The following is an 18,033-nucleotide window of genomic DNA, read 5'->3' as shown; positions in this document are numbered from 1 at the left end:
TTGAAGGTTAGTCCAACATTGTAACTAACAACGTTTAACTCCCACTCGTTACATTGTTGTGAAGCACAGTAATAACATTATAAAGAATAACCACTTTTCAACCACCTTCATGTTGGGTATGTCATTAGATTGTCAAAAAAAGAATGTAAGCTAAACTAGCCGATCTACAAGCTCAGCAAGGATCTACACGTTGGTAGATTTGATATTTTTCGCTGTTCATCGTAAGATACATATTAAGTGGTTATCTTGTCTCAAATACATTTGAGACCCCCCCCCCCCCCTCAATAAGGAATAGGAAATAACAGAATGTTATTACAGGCAGCTGTGATCCTACTGTCTGTTTCAGTGGATTGTTATCCAGACTCTCCCATTGAAGCTGCATTTAGAACGACGTCTCATTCAGGAAACTTCATGAATGACTGAATGACACAACATGGAGAGAGGCACTTAGACCTTAACCCATTAAAACCCAGAACACGCATCTGTGTAACCACTTTAACCATTATTTTATACTTTGGGCTATTAAAAAATAGCAGATCTACAAGCTCATAGCGCGGCACCGAGTGCCACACTATGAGCTTGTATATCTGCTATTTTTGAATAGCCAATCAGATAATGGTTAAAGTGGTTAACATCTAAAATGACAGATGCTTTCTCTGTCTTAACCCATTGAGACCTGTTGCTACCTATACGTTGTTATACCTTTCAATCCGGATGCCACCTCTGTCTCATTAGCTGTTGCTATAATATAGTAACATCATTTTTATTTTTGTATTTTTTGTAAGAATTTGAACGTTTTCAGAAAACTATGGTTGGGTCTTAGAAGGTGTTTTTAGAATCGGCCTCAGGTCTAAATGGGTTAAAGAGTGCTAAGTGATATTCTTTGGTTATAACAAAACAAAGATTTTGTTAAAAAGAGTTAAAGCTTTACAAGCGGTTGATGGGTTCAAACGTTACAGGTGTCAATAAACACTCTGTGTGTGCTCTGTAAGAACCTCTAGACATGAAATCTAAAGTGTTTCTGTGGTCATACATGCTGTCTGTGGTCTGTCCTTATCTTGCTACCTAATAGAGTACTGAAGTCCTGACGTCACTCGTTCATCCCCTGGTTCGTAAAGTAATGTCTCTATGGAGAATAACATTGGGTCATCATAGAATCGTCTCATATAAGAATTGTGGTCCAAAAATAAACAAACCGTGTCGGCGTTATTGTCAGGGAGGAGGTTCTGTATAGTTTATGATAGTCAGTCACTTATATTTGATACAGTCTGTTTCTGGCGAAAATGTAACTAATTCAGCGGAAGCAACATTAGCGTTTTCTCACCGTCAGTTGATGCTTCATATCCATAAGAGTCAAACCGTCGGGGTCATTTGTTTATTTTTGGAACACAGTTCTTATTTGACGCGATATTAAACACGTCTATGGGGATTCAGAACGGGGTGGAAAACCGCGAACCAGGTAGGATGTGTAAATGACGTCAGACTGCGGTGGTCTATTGAAGCCCTGTCCAGCCAGCCTGTATTTCTGCAGAATACTACATTTAGATCAGAGCCAAGCAGTTCTCCAATTCTCTCCCAACTTGCTACAAAAATCTCTCATGGCTCTGGCCGGGCAACCATCTACTTTTCCACCTTCACATGTGTCTCCACTTCTAATAATCACAAAATGTTTGCCAATTTTCCCCATATTGTAGCCTAGGCGGCGCGCATGGAATACTAAAATGCTCGCCCCCCAAAACACAGTCACCCCGGGGCAAATCCGCCGGTATTCACCTGGTATTCCTAAACCTAACCTTATTCCTAACCTTAACCTCAGTAAAACTATGTCTAAACCTAACCTTATTCCTAACCTTAACCTCAGTAAAACTATGTCTAAACCTAACCTTATTCCTAACCTTAACCTCAGTAAAACTATACCTAAACCTAACCTTATTCCTAACCGTAACCTCAGTAAAACTATGTCTAAACCTAACCTTATTCCTAACATAATATATTCTTGTTTAGTCGATACACTTAATTGTTTTAGCTCATGCTCATTTGACTTAGCTATTTTGTCTCATCTGTTTAAGGAAATAGGTAGCTGATATATTGCACTTTTACCTTAGCGCTAGGTATACTCTTGGTTGCTTGTTTTTGCAGAAAATGCACTAAAGACTTCTGGTGATTAGTAGTTTTCGTTCCCTACCTATGTTGAATACACTTATTGTAAGTCGCTTTGGATAAAAGCGTCTGCTAAATGACTGTAATGTAATGTAACATAACCTCATTAAAACTATGTCTAAACCTAACCTTATTCCTAAACTTAACCTCAGTAAAACTATACCTAAACCTAACCTTATTCCTAACCTTAACCTCAGTAAAACTATACCTAAACCTAACCTTATTCCTAACCTTAACCTCAGTAAAACTATGTCTAAACCTAACCTTATTCCTAACCTTAACCTCAGTAAAACTATGTCTAAACCTAACCTTATTCCTAACCTTAACCTCAGTAAAACTATGTCTAAACCTAACCTTATTCCTAACCTTAACCTCAGTAAAACTATGTCTAAACCTAACCTTATTCCTAACCTTAACCTCAGTAAAACTATGTCTAAACCTAACCTTATTCCTAACCTTAACCTCAGTAAAACTATGTCTAAACCTAACCTTATTCCTGACCTTAACCTCAGTAAAACTATGTCTAAACCTAACCTTATTCCTGACCTTAACCTCAGTAAAACTTAATGTCTAAACCTAACCTTATTCCTAACCTTAACCTCAGTAAAACTATGTCTAAACCTAACGGTAACCTTATTCCTAAACGTAACCTCAGTAAAACTATGTCTAAACCTAACCTTATTCCTAACCTTAACCTCAGTAAAACTATGTCTAAACCTAACCTTATTCGTAAACTTAACCTCAGTAAAACTATGTCTAAACCTAACCTTATTCCTAACCTTAACCTCAGTAAAACTATGTCTAAACCTAACCTTATTCCTGACCTTAACCTCAGTAAAACTATGTCTAAACCTAACCTTATTCCTAACCTTAACCTCAGTAAAACTATGTCTAAACCTAACCTTATTCCTAAACTTAACCTCAGTAAAACTATTTCTAAACCTAACCTTATTCCTAACCTTAACTTCATTAAACTATGTCTAAACCTAACCTTATTCCTAAACTTAACCTCAGTAAAACTATGTCTAAACCTAACCTTATTCCTGACCTTAACCTCAGTGAAACTATGGTTAACTGACTCTAACCTTATCCTCAGTAAAACAAATGCAAGAATACAAGAACCGCTGGTCCGCGACAACAATTGGGGGCGAGTGTGATTTTAGGCGAGTGTTCCCGTTACCAACACAAGCCGTCACCCTGGCCGGCTGATCTTTTCACTCTGAGCTGCATAAGTAACCGGAACAGTGGGCCCATACAACACTGCCCACCATTTCCTTTTGCTTTTACATTTCATTTCATATGTACATTTCCTTTACAAATGAAGGGCTAAATACATATAATACTTTTCCCCCCTTAATTACAGTACATTTAAGGCCCAATATTTCCACACATCTTCCTATATTAAAATGTCATTAACACATTCCATGCCAGAGTTTAATATCATAATGTACTCACCCACTGCCTGCGATTTATTGTTTTTTCTTGTTTTTTTCACCTCGCCACAGACCTCGCTAAATACCTTATGATCACGTTTGTAGACACACAGGGTAGCTGTGTGAGTGGCCCAGAGAAGACATTTTCAATCGGCGACATTCCATTTTGCAGTAGTCGCAGTTTCTAAAACCCGTTTCAAACAGCGTTCAGCGCGGAGAAAAACAACACAGAGATAATGGCGATTTAGCGGAAGCTTTAGAGCGGCGGTCATTTCCGTATCCGGGTGTGCTACAATGAAATATGTCACTGCGAGAGAGAAAAAAAAAAAAAGACCACTTCGCGTAGGCTACGCGATTGGCATGCAATGTGTTAAGGGAGGATGGGTGGACGAACTACATCGTCAAGCTCATGTCACCATGATCAGCCATAACCATATAAGGGCTTTCCAATGCAGCTACGGCCAAATATGGACTGTGTTGTTGTCTAACCTCAATGTGTCATCATGGCATCAGGCCCTGACAAATCACTCAGCATATATACGGTATGGCCATAAACGGGACAACGACTGACAGATAGATATCTCCATATATGGCCATATCAGTTGGATCACTGGTGCACCGTAGATGTGAGGGCCGCAAAGCTCTCTAGATCTCTAGTTAGACACAATGCAGAGCAGCACCAATCATTGTTATTTATGTTTGACTTGTTCATTCTTTACAGCGATCACATTGAGGTGTTTATCATTATGTTTAAATATTAATATGTTTAACTGTGTTCTATTCTATCCACAGTGATCACATTGAGGTGTTTATCATTATGTTTAAATATTAATATGTTTAACTGTGTTCTATTCTATCCACAGTGATCACATTGAGGTGTATGGTCCAGTTTATAGGAAGAGAAACCAAATACAGGTGATTATTTTAGTTCTTCATGAGATAATCTGCATAAAAACAGCTGCCAAGAGATTAACATAAATGTCATATTTACATTTAACATTTGCAACCTGGTGTTTGAGCATTTAGGACAACAACAAAAACATCTAAAATGTTTAATCCATAAAGACCAGGAACACATCCGTGTCATTTTAAGATCTCTTTGGCTATTCAGAAAATAGCAGCTCATAGAATATGGCACTGAGTGCCACGCTATGAGCTTGTAACATCGAGCTTTTAAAATCGTGGTAAAAATTGTGCCCCGATCTTTGCTTCTGGGGGGTCCCTGGAACAACATATTTTGAGATGGGGGTCCGCGGCCAAATACATATCATGTTGGGGGTCCTTGACATGGAAAAGTTGTAGCACCACTGATACAGAAACATACTGTTAGGATTTAGAAAACATGTTTAGATATGTGTTTGGCTGCGGACCCCCATCTCAAAATGGTTTGTGCCAGGGACCCCCATCTCAAAATGGTTTGTGCCACGGACCCCCATCTCAAAATGGTTTGTGCCAGGGACCCCCATCTCAAAATGGTTTGTGCCAGGGACCCCCATCTCAACATGGTTTGTGCCAGGGACCCCCATCTCAAAATGGTTTGTGCCAGGGACCCCCATCTCAAAATGGTTTGTGCCAGGGACCCCCAGAAGCAAAGACTTGAGTTAAAAATGTTTTTTTGAGTTAAAAATGATATTCAAGAATTTTCAAACATAGCAGATCTACAAGCTCATAGCGTGGCACCGAGTGCCGTGCTATGAGCTTGTATATCTGCTATTTTTTAATAGCCAAATAAATCTAATATGACACAGTATGAGTTCCCGGATTGAATGGCTTAAACAATGTTAAAAACCCCCAGAAAGAATAGCCGATCTACAAGCTCACAACATAGTAGAGCTTGTAGATCGGCCTATGTTAGCACATTTTTTAACCCATTAGAACAGGGGTCTTCAACAGGGGGTCCGGGACCCCTAGGGGGTCCTCAGAGTTACTACAGGGGGTCCGCCAAATCTTTGTGTGATAGGATTTTTCTTTTTACATTAACCACTTGAACCCTAGCATCTCTTTTCTGAGGAGAACAGCATTTTTTGGCAAAGAGTTATAGGTGTAGAGGGAAAAAAGAGCGGCAAAGGTTTATCTGAAACACAATTTTATACAATATAGAGTAGGGGGGTCCCTGCTTCATCTCTCTCTCAGCCAGGGGGTCTTTGGCCTGAAAACGTTGAAGACCCCCTGCATTAGAATGTGTTGGCCTTGGCTGAAGGCTGTGAAATAAGGCTTTTGTTTTTTGTGTTTTTCTCAGCGGTGCGTTTGATTCCATCCTAACCGTCTACAGAGAAGAAGGAGTCCTGGGATTCTTTGCGTAAGTTTCATCAGTGATGTTCATGTGTCTCTGTTGAGTGTGGGAGTGTGTTTGTGGTGTTCTGTGCTGTGGATAGAGACGTCCCCATTATAATGTTTTCCTTCCCCATCCGATTCCGATCCCACAACTTGCGTGTCGGCCGATGCCGTTCCGATACCAGAGTGCTTAAAATAATAATAATAATAATGATAATGATAGATATCTTATTTTGTCCACTGACCGGAAGTCAAGGGTTTACAATCGTTTGACTTGAGACGTGCTTTAAGCTAAGCTTTGAGCGTTCACTAAGCGTCTGTAGGCTCTACTGGAACGGCTGTTTGGAGATGTTTGCTGCTTTCTTGTGTTTTCACACGTTGGTCAGGGACTAGTAGGGAACCACAGCACATGTGACTAAAGGCCGCCGATGTTGTTTTTGGGTGGTGAAACCGCCCCTATAAGTGAGGTTTGGACATCGATATTCGCTGCACTGTGATTGGCCACCATTGTACCCCCCCAACCCTGCGCTATGATTGGCCACCATTGTACCCCCCTAACCCTGCACCGTGATTGGCCACCACTGACTCTATTCAGGACTGTGATTGGCTAGTGAAACACATGACACATGTGCATAGCCCTATAAATAGGACTGCACTTAAAAAAAACACATATATGGTTTTTTTAACCATATATGGTTAAAACATATATGTTTTTTTTAAGTTAGGGGTGTACAATGGTTGGTCCACAATATTACTTTTCTTTAAGTGAACTTCCATCACTGTGATGACCACTGTGACCACACCGCCCACTGTGACCACACCGCCCACTGTGACCACACCGCCCACTGTGACCACACCGCCCACTGTGACCACACCGCCCACTGTGACCACACCGCCCACTGTGACCACACCGCCCACTGTGACCACACCGCCCACTTCACACTGGGTGTGATTTTTTAAATATATATCGAAAATCGCGGGTGGGATGCGGCCGTGCTCATCTCACGCACACGCCTGCCCATAGAGTAGATGTGTGTGTGTGTGTGGGTGGGTGGGGGGGGGGGGGTGGAGCGCTTTAGATCACCGTGCCAAAAAACATAGCTCCCTGTCCCCTTCCGTTCTATCTCCCCTGTAGCTCCGAAAACGACTCATTTTGTATGCGCGATCGCTGCGCCGTTGTGACCTGTGTGAGAGATGTTATCGTTCCAGGCGTTAGCCAGGACCATCGTGCAAAATGCACGCATGCTTTGTTTCACATGGATTGCTCGTGGTGGAGTCTACAGCTTAATCTCACCGTTGCGCAACGGTGAGATTTCTGGCACCGAACGTAATCTGGCACCGAATGTGTTAAGTGTTAATGTTAATATTGAAGTGTTATGTTATGTTATATTGTTGTTCCAGCGGGTTGATTCCTCGTCTACTGGGTGACATCTTGTCTCTGTGGATCTGCAACATGCTGGCTCACCTCGTCAACACCTACGCCATCGATGACTCTGTATGTAACATATTAAATACACTATATATATATATATACTATAGGTACTAGGTAACATTTCCACTAACACACAGGAGAGAACCCATTTAATGCAGGAACGTATCTGTGTCATTTTACATTTCTTCGGCTGTTCAGAAATAGCCAAAAGGTTGTTGTCTTCCTTTGACTTCACCAGTCTCACAGAACCTGGTCTTAAGTTAGTAAATGGTACCAGAGCTGACACCAAATAATGCTGTCACTCTGCATAACGGAACACCAGCTTCCACTTGCCCTGTTGCATCATGGGTCTTATCATGAAGGGACAAACGTGGCATCTTTCCATGGGGGGGCAGTGTTGCTGCTTGGAGCATCAACACAAACTAGACAAAGTTGCAGAACCCATGTTCAGGTGCCAGTCACTCACCTGTGACTGGTTTTAAGTGACCTGCCAGCACACACCTGCTGTGCTGGCAGGTCACTTAACACATCGGGTGCCAAACACGGTAAAAAAAAACGTGTTTTCAGAGAGTAGCGCTTAGGTGCCGAACACGGTAAAAAAAAACGTGTTATCAGACTTTTTGTTTTTTTCCACAAGGGGGGGGGGGGGGGCTAGCACAGCTCTGGAATCACCCACGGTGACTCTGAGAAGGAAGGGACAGATGGATCACCGTGCCATAAAAACATGGCTCCCCGTCCGCTCCCGTTCCATCTCCTTGATGAAAACCTCCGTATCTCCTTACATTTTTACATTGGGGAAAACGAGTCATTTTCGATGGGCGATCACTCCGTAATGGCGACTTGCGTGAGAGATGTTATTGTTCCAGGCGTTAGCCAGGACCATCGGTCGTCATGCACGCATCCATTGTTTGCGTGTGGGTGCTCGCTGTGGAGTCTAGAGCTATAAACAGCACAGCGTTACAAACAGTGAGATCTCTGGCACTCAAAGTAATCTGCTTTAATAAAATGCTGGCACCCGTTGTGTTAAAATCTAAAAGGACACACACATACAATATGACACAATATGCATTCCTGGATTGAATGGGTTAATTTAAAGTGAATCCATCCCAGCCCAAGTTCATCCATCAGCCATCAATGATCTGTTTCATCTCAGCGTTACATAATTATGCAAATAAACATTGTATAGTCAAAGTAAGTGAAACATGACCTTCTCTGTGTTCAGATGAGTCACACAGGAGAGATCAAGAACTGCTCCCAGGCTGTGACAGGAGTAAGTACAACCCTGTCTGTCTGTCTGTCTGTCTGTCTGTCTGTCTGTCTGTCTGTCTGTATCTAAACACTGCATATCTGTTCATATGTGCTAATACAATCTTCTCTGTCTTGTCAGTTCTTCGCCAGCATCCTCACGTATCCCTTCGTCTTGGTGTCAAATCTCATGGCTGTCAACAACTGCGGGTAAGAAAACCACATACTGTACACTTACAACTTACAACTAATGAATGTTAGACTCATTAAAACACACGTCTCTGCTTCTAGTGACTGATATTGTCCTTCTAATGAATGTTAGACTCATTGAAACACACGTCTCTGCTTCTAGTGACTGATATTGTTCTTCTAATGAATGTTAGACTCATTAAAACACACGTCTCTGCTTCTAGTGACTGATATTGTCCTTGTAATGAATGTTAGACTCATTAAAACACACGTCTCTGCTTCTAGTGACTGATATTGTCATTCTAATGAATGTTAGACTCATTAAAACACACGTCTCTGCTTCTAGTGACTGATATTGTCCTTCTGATGAATGTTAGACTCATTGAAACACACGTCTCTGCTTCTGGTGACTGATATTGTCCTTCTAATGAATGTTAGACTCATTAAAACACACGTCTCTCCTTCTAGTGACTGATATTGTCCTTCTGATGAATGTTAGACTCATTAAAACACACGTCTCTCCTTCTAGTGACTGATATTGTCCTTCTAATGAACGTTAGACTCATTAAAACACACGTCTCTGCTTCTAGTGACTGATATTGTCCTTCTAATGAACGTTAGACTCATTGAAACACACGTCTCTGCTTCTAGTGACTGATATTGTCCTTCTAATGAACGTTAGACTCATTAAAACACACGTCTCTGCTTCTAGTGACTGATATTGTCCTTCTAATGAACGTTAGACTCGTTAAAACACACGTCTCTGCTTCTAGTGACTGATATTGTCCTTCTAATGAACGTTAGACTCGTTAAAACACACGTCTCTGCTTCTGGTGACTGATATTGTCCTTCTAATGAACGTTAGACTCATTAAAACACACGTCTCTGCTTCTAGTGACTGATATTGTCCTTCTATTGAATGTTAGACTCATTAAAACACACGTCTCTGCTTCTAGTGACTGATATTGTCCTTCTAATGAATGTTAGACTCATTGAAACACACGTCTCTGCTTCTGGTGACTGATATTGTCCTTCTAATGAATGTTAGACTCATTAAAACACACGTCTCTGCTTCTGGTGACTGATATTGTCCTTCTAATGAATGTTAGACTCGTTAAAACACACGTCTCTGCTTCTGGTGACTGATATTGTCCTTCTAATGAACGTTAGACTCGTTAAAACACACGTCTCTGCTTCTAGTGACTGATATTGTCCTTCTGATGAATGTTAGACTCATTAAAACACACGTCTCTGCTTCTAGTGACTGATATTGTCCTTCTGATGAATGTTAGACTCATTAAAACACACATCTCTGCTTCTAGTGACTGATATTGTCCTTCTAATGAACGTTAGACTCATTAAAACACACATCTCTGCTTCTAGTGACTGATATTGTCCTTCTGATGAATGTTAGACTCATTAAAACACACATCTCTGCTTCTAGTGACTGATATTGTCCTTCTGATGAATGTTAGACTCATTAAAACACACGTCTCTGCTTCTAGTGACTGATATTGTCCTTCTATTGAATGTTAGACTCATTCATTAAAACACACGTCTCTGCTTCTAGTGACTGATATTGTCCTTCTAATGAATGTTAGACTCATTAAAACACACGTCTCTGCTTCTAGTGACTGATATTGTCCTTCTATTGAATGTTAGACTCATTCATTAAAACACACGTCTCTGCTTCTAGTGACTGATATTGTCCTTCTGATGAATGTTAGACTCATTAAAACACATGTCTCTGCTTCTAGTGACTGATATTGTCCTTCTATTGAATGTTAGACTCATTAAAACACACGTCTCTGCTTCTGGTGACTGATATTGTCCTTCTATTGAATGTTAGACTCATTAAAACACATGTCTCTGCTTCTGGTGACTGATATTGTCCTTCTAATGAACGTTAGACTCATTAAAACACACGTCTCTGCTTCTAGTGACTGATATTGTCCTTCTATTGAATGTTATACTCATTAAAACACACGTCTCTGCTTCTAGTGACTGATATTGTCCTTCTAATGAATGTTAGACTCATTGAAACACACGTCTCTGCTTCTAGTGACTGATATTGTCCTTCTAATGAATGTTAGACTCATTAAAACACACGTCTCTGCTTCTGGTGACTGATATTGTCCTTCTGATGAACGTTAGACTCATTAAAACACACGTCTCTGCTTCTGGTGACTGATATTGTCCTTTTAATGAATGTTAGACTCATTAAAACACACGTCTCTGCTTCTAGTGACTGATATTGTCCTTCTAATGAATGTTAGACTCATTGAAACACACGTCTCTGCTTCTGGTGACTGATATTGTCCTTCTAATGAATGTTAGACTCGTTAAAACACACGTCTCTGCTTCTGGTGACTGATAATGTCCTGATAGCATATAGAGCTACATGTTGATATAATGTGTTGGTTTTCCAGGCTGGCAGGAGGTCTGCCCCCCTACGCCTCTGTATATCCTACCTGGGTGGACTGCTGGAGACATTTAAACACAGAGGTAACAGACAGCGCACACATACACACACACACACACACACAGATCGCCACAACATACATACATACATACATGTACACATGTATACTGTATATAGCCTACACTTTTATTGTTTTGTTCTCTCTTCATCTGCAGGGCAACATGAGCCGAGGAAACAGTTTATTCTTCCGGAAGCTTCCAGCAGGAAAGACCTACGCCATCGACCAGAAGAGGTTTTTTTAATCCTGGGAAGAAGGAAGCAGACCATAGAATTTAACTGTAATATAAAAAGCCCCGGGGCCCGGGGGTCTGGAGCCTAACGGAGCCTAACGGAGCCTAATGCTTTGTATGCACTTGTTTATGTTGAGGTCTATGTTAGTTTTTCTTTTTTTTTAACATCTCCCGTCTGACATTAAAACAACATTAATAAAACCGAGAAAGTTCATTTTGACAGCAAGGTGTGCATCCCGTTGATTGGAAATGTCGTTGGAGAGCTTTATTTTGATAATGTGTATATACGTATATATATATATATATATATATATATATATATATTAAGGAAAAATCGTATTTCAAGTTTGTGTTCAAATTGAAAGTCGGCAGGATGCTGAGGTTGTGAAATGCGTCGAAAAACGTAACGTCACCTTTTGAAGTAAAAACAGAAAAAAAGGCAAGTCGCCAACCACTTTCAACTTGGCGTCCATGTCTTGGGCAATTGTTTTTCATAAATAGCCGATCTACAAGCCCCGCTCTGGGCTTGTAGATCGGCTTTTGTTCGCCGCGAGAAGCCGTCGTACGGTGAAATATAACATGTTGAACTTGAAGTGGTTAAAATTAAAGATGTCCGCCGTGAAAATGTGACTCCTCCTACGAACCCGCCGCCTCCGTAATCCACGATGATCGATCGCTCCCCCTCGTCCGTAATGTTGGGATTCTGTTTGCTGATGGAGTAATAATGATAAAACCTGCATGTTGGTCATGTTGTACTAATGATAATTCACTAAGTAAAAAAAGAAAAAAAAAGAAAGGAAAGTGGGGGACCTCCTCTTATGTGATTTTTTTTGTCTTTGTTGTGTTTGTTAAATCATCTGATGGACGGGTTCAGACCAGGCTGTGTGATTCTAAAGGAAACTGTGTTCCAAGTCATGGTTGTGACGTGTAGCTTAAAGGCATACTTTGTAACTTTGGCCTGTGTTTACATAAAACAATATTATACATCTTCCCCTCTATTGATATACCAGCAGTCATCAACCACTACAGTAGTGTGGTGGTGTTTACCTATAAAAACACACTTACAGTAGTGTGGTGGTGTTTACCTATAGAAACACACTACAGTAGTGTGGTGGTGTTTACCTATAGAAACACACTACAGTAGTGTGGTGGTGTTTACCTATAGAAACACACTACAGTAGTGTGGTGGTGTTTACCTATAGAAACACACTACAGTAGTGTGGTGGTGTTTACCTATAGAAACACACTACAGTAGTGTGGTGGTGTTCACCTATAGAAACACACTACAGTAGTGTGGTGTTTACCTATAGAAACACACTACAGTAGTGTGGTGGTGTTTACCTATAGAAACACACTACAGTAGTGTGGTGGTGTTTACCTATAGAAACACACTACAGTAGTGTGATGGTGTTTACCTATAGAAACACACTACAGTAGTGTGGTGGTGTTTACCTATAGAAACACACTACAGTAGTGTGGTGGTGTTTACCTATAGAAACACACTACAGTAGTGTGGTGGTGTTCACCTATAGAAACACACTACAGTAGTGTGGTGTTTACCTATAGAAACACACTACAGTAGTGTGGTGGTGTTTACCTATAGAAACACACTACAGTAGTGTGGTGGTGTTTACCTATAGAAACACACTACAGTAGTGTGATGGTGTTTACCTATAGAAACACACTACAGTAGTGTGATGGTGTTTACCTATAGAAACACACTACAGTAGTGTGGTGGTGTTTACCTATAGAAACACACTACAGTAGTGTGGTGGTGTTTACCTATAGAAACACACTACAGTAGTGTGGTGGTGTTTACCTGCAGAAATACGTTGTCCTGTGTTGGTAGACGCCCCAAAAACATCCCCATTACTGAGGGAAATGATGGGTAAAAATATATATATATTGTTTTGTAATGTAAACACAAGGCAAAGTTATATAGTGTGCCTTTAATGCACACATTAGATGGGTGGTGATGTGTAGCCAGGCGTTAATGCACACACACACACACCGGTCGTGACTCTCCGGGGTCACAGAGGTGACTCTCCGGGGTCACAGAGGTGACTCTCCGGGGTCACACAGGTGACTCTCCGGGGTCACAGAGGTGACTCTCGGGGTCACAGAGGTGACTCTACGGGGTCACAGAGGTGACTCTACGGGGTCACAGAGGTGACTCTCCGGGGTCACAGAGGTGACTCTCCGGGGTCACAGAGGTGACTCTACGGGGTCACAGAGGTGACTCTACGGGGTCACAGAGGTGACTCTCCGGGGTCACAGAGGTGACTCTCCGGGGTCACAGAGGTGACTCTCCGGGGTCACAGAGGTGACTCTCCGGGGTCACAGAGGTGACTCTCCGGGGTCACAGAGGTGACTCTCCGGGGTCACAGAGGTGACTCTCCGGGGTCACAGAGGTGACTCTCGCGTTCACCGAGGTGACTCTCGTTGTTTGAACTGATTCTGACCCAAATAAAGATTTATTCCTTTTTGTTTTTCCTTTTGACTTAATGTGGTGTTTTTTCTTCACTGCTCCGGTGTTGTATTATTATTATTATTATTACACATGACGTGTTCATTTCCTTGACTAAAGCCATGATGGAAAATGTTGGTCGACTACCTTTAGAAAAAGAAAAAGGTTTAAAGGGTCTACACCATGAAAATCACTTTTTTCTTGTTTTTTTGTATTTTTTGGGGTCACCAGTGTCTCTTGTACCCCAAAAAATGTTTTTATTTTTAATTCAGTCATTCCTTCTCATTTCATGGATTTCCAGAATGGGCGTGTCTGAACAGGCGATCTCAGAATGGAAATGTTTATGATGTCACAAACATTTTTGATGGCAAACCCAATGTTAAATGAAAAGTGCCCGAATCGCTCCGAAGTGGGGGTCTACAAACAAATACTTCGGGCTCGGATTTTGGCTCCGCCCCCCGGAAGTGGGTGAAACAGGCACCTCAAACACTTGGTGGAATTGTTCAAAAATGTTCAAAGTGTTTTTATTTTTATTTTGTATTTTTCTTAGATGCTTCTTTTTATGCAGAATTTTCCCTTTTTTTTTTTTTTTTAATAATTTTTTAATAATTTTTAATAATAAAACAGACAGAATTGCTCAGTAGCCCCCCCCTGCCCAAGAGGACGTTTTGGTATTGCAGCTGAAAGTGCTGTATAAGCCAGAGACAATTGACTTGGGATGAGTATATCTGAGTGATGATTTAGGCTCAAACCTTTTGAAAAAGGTTTGAGGGACATACACCATATGATATTAAATATCAATTTTTTTTTTTTTAATTCATGGTGTAGATCCTTTAAATGGTCTCTTTCACCGCTGACTGACGGTACATTGGTTTAAAACAAAGAATAGCCAGCATTTCAAAGTCCTTCATTGTGTTGACTAAAGCTGTGACTGAACATGTTGGTGGACTATCTGTTTTCACTGACGAAGACTTTCGTACTGATGACTAAAACTGACTAACTGCTGTTTCCGGCACACAGCTACAGTATAAATAAGTATAAATCGGGCATTATGGCGTCATCAAGTCCTGCCTTAATACAATTTAGTCGACTAAATCAACAGTAGATTTTGTTGACTTGAATGGTATAATATTTAGTCAACCAAAACTAGACTAAAACTAAAACATTTTATTTGACTAAAACTAAATGGAATTTTATTCAAAAGACTGAATAAAACAAGTGAAAATAACACTTGGTGCAGTGAGTACTGACTAACCGTCTACAACGGGACATCATAGACATTGAGACCTTTTGAGCATAAAGTGACCATTTTCTCTTCACACAAATATGTTGACACAGATCTTGCCAAGTGTTCCTCTATTTAAATGAACCACGTTAACCCTGGCATCCCTGGTTTATAACGTTGTTCAGATATTGAAACCTTTCAAAAACAGTGAAAGCATCACTTCTAGAAGCTTGTACATTGACTTGTAGATCGGCTCTAAAATCACTATTTGTTGTATGATGATCATGTGTCAGCCCTGTGTTCCCTCTGGTTAGGGTTACTTAGTGTTGAGGGAACATTGGTACTCCTGTATACACAGGGCTTAGTGGTGAAGGGATCCATCACTGTGATGGCATGGCAGAGGCTTATGGTTATGAATCAGTTATTCTGTCATAGCTTCATTTACATGGTTTTGCTCTACAACAGGGGTCTTCAACAGGGGGTCCGGTACCCCTAGGGGGTCCTCAGAGTTACTACAGGGGGTCCCCCAAATCTGAGTGTGATTTGATTTTTTTTTTTTACCTTAACCACTTCAACCCTAGCGTCCCTTTTTCTGAGGAGAACTTTAGCCAAAAATAACCGATCTACAAGCTCACAAGTTGTGAGCTTGTAGATCTGCTATTTTTGGCAAAGAGTTATATGTGTAGAGGGGGGAAAAAGTCTAATCTGAAACACAATTGTATACAATATAGAGTAGGGGGTCCCTGCTTCATCTCTCTCTCAGCTAGGGGGTCCTTGGCCTGAAAAGGTTGAAGACCCCTGGCTCTGAAATCATCATGTATTGCCTGGAGCTTCTGTTCTCTAGTCCAGGCCAAGGGCATCATTTTGGGGTCCTAGGAAAAGGCAACTGGCGCCCCCTAGTGTTCACATTGGGTTATTGTATGCACATTGTGTCCTATGATTCTATGAAGGTGTTTTTCATGGATTGACACATATCATATAGTAGGGGGTACTAAGTGAAAAATCGTTACGCGGCGGATAAAAGCATGAAATTTGATACAGATGTCCCTTGGGTCATCCTAAAACATCCTAGAAGGGGTGCCCAAAAAAATCTTAAACGGGAAGTGAGTTATGGACAAAATCCAAAATGGCCACCTAAACTGTTGACCGTTGACTCAAAAGACACCAAAATAATCTCCAAAAAGCATAAAATGTGGCACACATGTCCTTTGGGTCATCCTAAGACATCCTAGAAGGGGAGCCCAAAAAAATCTGAAACAGGAAGTGAGTTATTGACCAAATTGAAAATGGCCGCCTAGTGTTGTCGATTGACTCAAAAGACAACTAAAGAATCTCCAAAAAGTATAAAATGTGTCACACATGTCCCTTGGGTCATCCTAAGACATCCTAGAAGGGGTGCCCAAAAAATTCTTCAACAGGAAGTGAGTTATTGACTAAATTGAAAATGGCCGCCTACAGTGTTGGCGATTGACTCAAAAAGCCTATAGAATCTCCAAAAAGTATACAATTTGGCACATATGTCCCTTGGGTCATCCTAACACATCCTAGAAGGGGAGCCCAAAAAAATCTGAAACAGGAAGTGAGTTATTGACCAAATTGAAAATGGCCGCCTAGTGTTGTCGATTGACTCAAAAGACAACTAAAGAATCTCCAAAAAGTATAAAATGTGTCACACATGTCCCTTGGGTCATCCTAAGACATCCTAGAAGGGGTGCCCAAAAAAGTCTTCAACAGGAAGTGAGTTATTGACTAAATTGAAAATGGCCGCCTACAGTGTTGGCGATTGACTCAAAAAGCCTATAGAATCTCCAAAAAGCATACAATTTGGCACATATGTCCCTTGGGTCATCCTAACACATCCTAGAAGGGGTGCCCAAAATAATCTGAAACAGGAAGTGAGTTATTGACTAAATTGAAAATGGCTGCCTACAGTGTTGAAAGATGATGCAAGATACCTACAGAATCTCATAAAAGCATGAAATGTGGTACAAATGTCCCTTGGGTGATCTGAACACATCCTACAAGGGGTGCCCAAAAAGGTTTTAAACAGGAAGTGACCGTCTAAAAGCAGTTGACACAAAAGAAAACATAAGGGGACGTCATAAAAGTGTATAATTTGGTACGTACATTGAGTGCTTCTTAATATATCCTAGAAGGGGTTATTTATTTGTTTGCTTGTTTATTAAACTTTTTAGGAAGGGACCATGTTGAAGAAATTCTAAATGGCTGTTTAAACAGTTGACCATGGCAGTCTGCATATTATGCAGACTCAATACGACAGGTTATGCAGTGCATAACTTGCCGTATTTTGTAGTCTACCTTCTGTTTTCATTTCTACATCACTTATTTATTTTACTTTCTGCATAATTTTTTTATTGTACTCTTTGAATCTTCTTTATTTATCTAACTCTCTGCATATTCTCATTTATTTTACTCTGCATCTTATCTTACTCTGCATATTCTTATTTTACTCTCTGCATCTTATTTATTTTGCACTCTACATCTTCTTGCTTGTTTTACACTCTATCTTCTCATGTATTTTCTTCTTGATCATTACTGTTTTTTTGTGATTAGTGTTTAGTAACTACATGTATTCATGTGTGCCATTTCGCAATTACCAGCACATTGGCATAATGCTCTGCAAGGTAACCCAGCATCCCGGCATCTACACTTTCTCGAACAGAAGGGCTCAGCTTTGCAGCCACACTTGAGTTCTCTACAAACTTAAGCAGCCTCTGGCAAGAGTGTCCATAAAGGTGTCCACGAATCAGCGACTTTAATTTATTTGTCAGGAGATGGTAGAGATTGCATAGCTTTCAGGCTTCTGGACCAAATGCTAGATTGGCTGCTCGATTTGAATATTGTAGCAGTGCCCGTGTGGGAGGAGTGTTTTCCA

At 40.8% G+C, this 18,033-nt stretch overlaps 1 protein-coding gene across 1 annotated transcript in view; it reads left to right on the top strand.

Moving 5' to 3' along the window:
* mtch2 (mitochondrial carrier homolog 2) overlaps positions 1 to 11,665 on the top strand; it is a 36,396-nt gene extending 24,731 nt beyond the window's left edge. The window contains exons 7-13 of the mRNA XM_080456362.1: positions 4,457 to 4,508; positions 5,833 to 5,892; positions 7,269 to 7,362; positions 8,522 to 8,569; positions 8,687 to 8,754; positions 11,163 to 11,238; positions 11,371 to 11,665. Coding sequence (XP_080312488.1) covers positions 4,457 to 4,508; positions 5,833 to 5,892; positions 7,269 to 7,362; positions 8,522 to 8,569; positions 8,687 to 8,754; positions 11,163 to 11,238; positions 11,371 to 11,457 — 485 coding nt within the window. The 3' untranslated portion in view covers positions 11,458 to 11,665. The remainder of the gene's footprint in view (positions 1 to 4,456; positions 4,509 to 5,832; positions 5,893 to 7,268; positions 7,363 to 8,521; positions 8,570 to 8,686; positions 8,755 to 11,162; positions 11,239 to 11,370) is intronic.
* Positions 11,666 to 18,033: the final 6,368 nt, after the last annotated feature.

Source organism: Gymnoscopelus braueri, assembly GCF_963280865.1.
Source record: "Gymnoscopelus braueri genome assembly, chromosome: 1".
Classification (NCBI taxonomy): Eukaryota; Metazoa; Chordata; class Actinopteri; order Myctophiformes; family Myctophidae; genus Gymnoscopelus; species Gymnoscopelus braueri.
This window is presented reverse-complemented; position numbering and strand designations above follow the sequence as displayed.